The 5484-nt window shown below is 31.0% G+C and overlaps 1 protein-coding gene across 2 annotated transcripts; it reads right to left on the reverse strand.

Annotated features, from left to right (window-relative positions):
• Nucleotides 1-711: 711 nt before the first annotated feature.
• On the reverse strand, nt 712-2778 carry LOC112801591 (protein SPIRAL1-like 1). 2 transcript variants are annotated; one of them, XM_025844406.3, is made up of 3 exons: nt 2506-2778; nt 1530-1772; nt 712-1018 (listed from the first exon to the last, which is right to left on the reverse strand). In XM_025844406.3, exons 2-3 carry the CDS (start codon nt 1761-1763, stop codon nt 932-934), a joined length of 321 nt encoding a protein of 106 aa, XP_025700191.1. In that variant the 5' UTR covers nt 1764-1772; nt 2506-2778; the 3' UTR covers nt 712-931. The 2 variants fall into 2 exon arrangements, with proteins under 2 accessions (XP_025700191.1, XP_025700192.1); XM_025844407.3 differs by having other exon boundaries at nt 1530-1829; nt 2506-2640.
• Nucleotides 2779-5484: the final 2706 nt, after the last annotated feature.

Below are 5484 nucleotides of genomic sequence, written 5' to 3' on the forward strand. Positions count from 1 at the left end.
TAGAGAGAATACTAATAATATAATTAAAAATTAGAATCAAGATTCATTTGTTTAAAATAAATTTATTTTAAGTTAATCTTATAACTATTATAATTAAAAGTTAGAATCAAGATTTAATTGTTTAAAATAAATTTATTTTGAGTTAATTTTATAACTATCAATATAATTGTTTATACTAATATCTAATTATATTTTTATATATATAAAGAAAAAATATTATTTTTAAATAACAAGTATAAAAATTAATTATTTCTATTTGTGTAACAAACTTAACATCTAATTAAATATAAAAATATACGTATTAAATTATTTCAAATTTTAGATAACAAATGTTAAAATTAATTATTAATAAAAAATAAACTTTTTTATGTAAAAATAATAATTAAAACTTTTATTATTTAATTTTTTATCTAGAGAGACTTTAGACTTAGTCAAAAATTTTTATCAATCTATAACTTTTTTTTGTAAAAATAATTTAATTTTATAAATCTCTATACATAAATGCATAACCTATATTATCAGAACAAAGTAAACATAATTTTAAAAAATTTATATTCCAAAAATATTATTACTAATAAAAATAACCATAATTTTAAAAAATTTATATTTCCTAATATTATTAGGAATAAAAATACTAATTGCACGAGTTATTCGTATCAACCAAACGTGGTGGTAATAACAACAGAAAAGGGTTACCAGGAACACATAAAATACAAAACTACAAGAGAAATCGACATTTAAAAACAGAAATATTTGTTTCTGACAAGCACAGGTTTGTAATAGATGTTTAGCACATGTATTATAGCATTCTTGATTGACTTATCCCCACAACCACAACCTTATATTACATTATATATTCATTCATTCCATCGTGTTTTCACCCAAAAAGGAAAAAATCATTCAGCGTGCCAAAAGCTTCGCAAGCAATATATCATTTTGCATCACCTGGTCCACCAAAGAGGTAACCCAGAGAGGAGCCCCCGCCAGGGGCAGCATGGACCTTGGTCGAAGGTCGGTCCTGTGGTCAAATTAGATAGAACAAGATATCAATTACAAAAAATTCCTCAAAAAATATAATCTAACCATGAGCAGAACAACCACTAGCAAGAAAACTCAAGCTGAGTAGAATTAGAAAGTTCATTGAGACAAAGTCGGATATATAGTTTTTATATATGTTGTTATTTCTCATCATCTTAATGCACTTTATCCCACTAAGCATAGTACATTTCACAAAACCAATTGTCATAACAAATACACTACAGTTTATATAAGCATACTTAAGGGCTCAATCTTTTATTCTAAAGTGTGAACATATAGTGATCATGTGTAAGGTTAAAACTTGAAAGAACTTAAATAATCATTTTAATTTTCCTAATTTCATTTTCCATTATAGACGATGCTGCTTTTCTAAGAGTGTATGCTCAGCATTCAGCAGTGGTAAACCAGCTTCAATCTATTATAGTGTACTTAACCTTCATGACTTGATGCATTAGAGCTTGAAAAAGATGCAATCAAGGTAAAGGAAGTACCGTGATGAAGTTGCCCGTATTCTGGCCATCTATAGAATTGCTATTGATACCAGCAGGCTTGTTTGGGTCTATTGTTATTTTAGGAGGTGCTGGCTTAGGAGGAGGCACATCATTTACGGTCTGTGCTTCAGGTTGGCTATTTTTTGGTGCTGGTTTCAGGGCCTCTCCCTCTCCGCTACCAAAAAGATAACCTAATGAACTTTGCCCGCCGCCACTGCTAACTCCACGACCCATACTCTTCAACTGCTTTCCCGAAAGGGGGAAAAAACCAACCGATGAATACGGAAGGAAGAAAATTAGCTGGGGTGTATAAATATTAAAACCACAGTTAATTGAGGTTGCTTTCATACTAGCTTACTTGAAAATTAACCAAGTCTCAAATAAATAGCTTCATTACCAGACTTTTTATGACACTACAATGATCGTCATCATTTTTGGCAAATAGGTTAATAGGTTAAATACATTACATACAATTAAAATGTCCGCGTATAAATCTCCCCCATTCCTTTGGAACAAATGTACCCAAGGGAATCAGCTTCTAAACGAACCACAAACAAAACAACAAACTTCACAGTACAAGCACAAGAATAAGCAAAACACAAAGAATTAAAATGAGATCACATCAATCTTAACCCTCAAAGCATAAACCCCATATATATACCCACACCTCCACAATGTATAATTCTATATTAAATTTAATAACAAGATAATAGTAAATAAATGTTAATAAAGGATCTGAACACGAGGGACGAATGAAGCACAGAGAAAAATCCCACATAAAAAAAAAAAAGCAGAGATCAAACGAAAGTATAAAAATGGAGGGTTTTAGATCCTGAAGAGAAATGAAGAATTATCACAGAAACAGAGGGTATTTCTTCGATGAAAATTGAAGCAAGGAGAAACAAAACCCTAATTCTTACGAGAAAACGGGAAGAAAACAAAAAGAAAAAGAGAGAAAACAGAGCGAAAGAATTACCAGCGAAGCAGATCTGAGAGAGAAGAGAAGGCAAAGGGCCAACGGAAAGTGTTGAGACTTGAGATGTGTGCGTTATAAATAGGCGCTCACACACTTCAATAATTCTTAATTCATATTGTTCAAATCCTTTTTTCCTCTTCTCTAACAATTAACAAAATAATAACCTAATATTGGAGTTAAGTTGTTGCCTTGTTAGGTTAGCTGTAAATTGCAGTGTGTCAGTGCAAAATAAAAATATCATATAAACATTAAGTTATGTATTAGAATTTTCGTAAAATGTTTTGTGATGGTGTTATATCTACAAATATTTTTTTATAATCAAATTCAATTAAATTTGTACAAGCCTACGAGCTTAGCAAAAAAAAAAATACCCGTATTTATTATATAATTTTTTTATCTTTTTTAACACAAAAATTTTATTATAAAGTTACATAATTTTCTATACATAATATAAAAATTGATATAAAACACATACATTCATAAATATAACACATTAACTTTTACACATAACGTAAGTACTTATTTGATATAACACTTTTTTTTCTGTTGTGCATCAAAATTTCTATATTCATTATATCTACTAAACATATATAGACGAAAAAAGAAAAAGATGTGACGATGATAGTAGGTCAGTAGCAATGACAACAACGACGACAGGATAGAGCAATGACGACAACATTAAAAAAAGAAGCGCGAAGAAAAAGGAAGAGGAAAAAGGGGCGGCGACAGTGACGACAACAATAGGAACAACAGTAATAACGATGACGTTGAAAAAGAAACATGATGAAGGAGGAGGGGGAGAATGAGGAGGGGAGGCAGCAACGACAATGATGGCGGTAACAGCAACGACAAAACAACAATATTAAAGAAGAAATGCATAGAAAAAAAAATGAGGAATAAGAGAAGACAATAATAACAAAGGAGGAGGAAAGAAACAATGACAATAGCAGCGACAATGCATTGAAGACAAAAATAAAGGAGGAGGAGAAAGAGGAAGAAGAAAAAAAACAGCAATAACAACACTTACATATAAAAAACAAAAAGAAGCATTAAATACTTAAATAACTTGATTGAAGATTCAATTTAAAAAATATTGGACACCGAACTTTATAGATATAATTAGTTATTATCCTAAATATTAAACAAATATAAACAATTCATTAATTAATAATGTCATATAACAAAACTTCCATCAATTGGATATTTGAGTTTTTAAAATTTTTAAGATAATTGGATTAATTTTTTTTTTCTAATAGATTAGATTAGATGTACTTCTAAAACAAATAAAAGAAGGTTGCAAGCTGTAGAGATGGCAAACGGGTCTAAATCTGTCGGACCGGCCCGTGTAACCCGCCTAAAAAGGCAGGTCGGGTTGAAAATTTGAGACCGCCAAATAGCAAAAGTCCTCCCAACCTGCACTGTAAGAACTGGAATTTTCACGAAAAATCGCATAAGTAGAATAGAATAATTTAATTGCCCGAAAAAAAAAGGTTCAAAAATATAAAAATATTTTTTTAAAATATAAAAGTGAGATTCGGATTTAATGGATTTTTTTAAGTGGAAAAATATTCTCTTTTGAAAATTTTTGCCTAAAAACGCGTACTGACAGATTAGTCGGCAGTATCGGCTTAAGTCTGTCTAGTATTGCATGAGAAAGAATAAAACAATAGAAAATCTTAGAAAAGTTTTTGAAATAGCAAACTGGGCACTTATTCTAAAGGTTTTGATCCAAAGTCGGGCCAAACTAACCAAAAACGCTATGCGATTGGATCGGACCCAGGTTGGGCCCCATTCCAGCATATATAAAGCCTTAAATGAGTCAAGAAAGCTCATTTTCAGCACAAAGAGGAAAAAGGGGCGCTGGTTTTTGAGAGAAGAGAGGAAGAAGAAGAGCACTATTCATCTCCTCCTTCTTTTGGCCGTATCTTGAGCTACGGAGCTCCAATTGACGAGCCATTTGCAATCACACGAAGCTCTCGTCGAGCTCTTCATTTTTATCTAAACAAAGTGATGAGAAATTCACTTTTTTCTTCCCAATTTTTTTGCCCTATGTCATTTTTAAAAATGGCTTTTTGGGCAAAGTTTCTTTGTGTTCTTATTGTTTAGGTGTAATCTAGCTTGGATGAGTAGTGAATTTTACACTAAAACTCGTTGGATATGGTAAGATATCACTAAATTCTTGTGTTTAGTTGAATGTCATAAACTCTAGCTTTGATTCTTGTTGTTTTTCATGATATAGAGTGTTCTTGGTGTTGGGTGAAGGCTTGAATGCTTGTAGTAAAGTAGTTTTATGTGTGGAGAATAATCGGCCAAGGTATAATTTCGATTTTCTTTATGTAGTATATAATGTTTCGTGCAACTTAGGCTAGTGGCCTTCAAGATAGGTTTGAATAATGTGGTTGTATGATTGATTGTATATAAATGCCATGTTGATTGTGGTTTAGATAGAGGTTGTATGAGTTTGAATATGATGATAAGTATATATATGTTGGCAGATGATTATTATTGATGAGTATGATGCCTTGATGAGTTATAATGTTAGGTATTGATGTTAAAGATGATCGTTGATGATGATATGGATTATTGGTTGTTGTGGTTCTTGTTGAGAATGGATAATTGAGGAATTTTGGTATGAATTTAGGAGGAATTGAAGTTAATGGAGGGGAATATTGAGAGGTTTTAATAGTTAGGTGATTGATAAATGTTTGGGGAGTGTCTATAATAATTTTGGGGTCGTTTTGAGTATGTTTGAGTTGGTTGGGTTTAGAAGTTTTGGAAAATTCGAGAATGGTCTCCTTTGGTAATCTATTTTTGGTGAACTTTGGCGGATCATAATTTGAGCCTTAATTTTTGAAATTGGTTTAAAGTTGTTTTAAATTAAAGATGATTTAAAGAGATTTAAATTGATATAAAGTTTGAGAAAATGGAGTTTTGTAGAGGAAGTTATGAACGTTTAAAGTTTGGAGTCTAAAATTGAAA

This window comes from Arachis hypogaea, chromosome 5 (assembly GCF_003086295.3).
Source record: "Arachis hypogaea cultivar Tifrunner chromosome 5, arahy.Tifrunner.gnm2.J5K5, whole genome shotgun sequence".
NCBI lineage: Eukaryota > Viridiplantae > Streptophyta > Magnoliopsida > Fabales > Fabaceae > Arachis > Arachis hypogaea.

Excerpts from the sequence above, each read along its gene's own strand:
- LOC112801591 (XM_025844406.3), bottom strand. The coding sequence starts at position 1,763 with ATGGGTCGTGGAGTTAGCAGTGGCGGCGGGCAAAGTTCATTAGGTTAT. Across the intron at positions 1,019-1,529 it reads ATACGGGCAACTTCATCACG|GACCGACCTTCGACCAAGGT; the intron begins GTACTTCCTTTA and ends ATTTGACCACAG.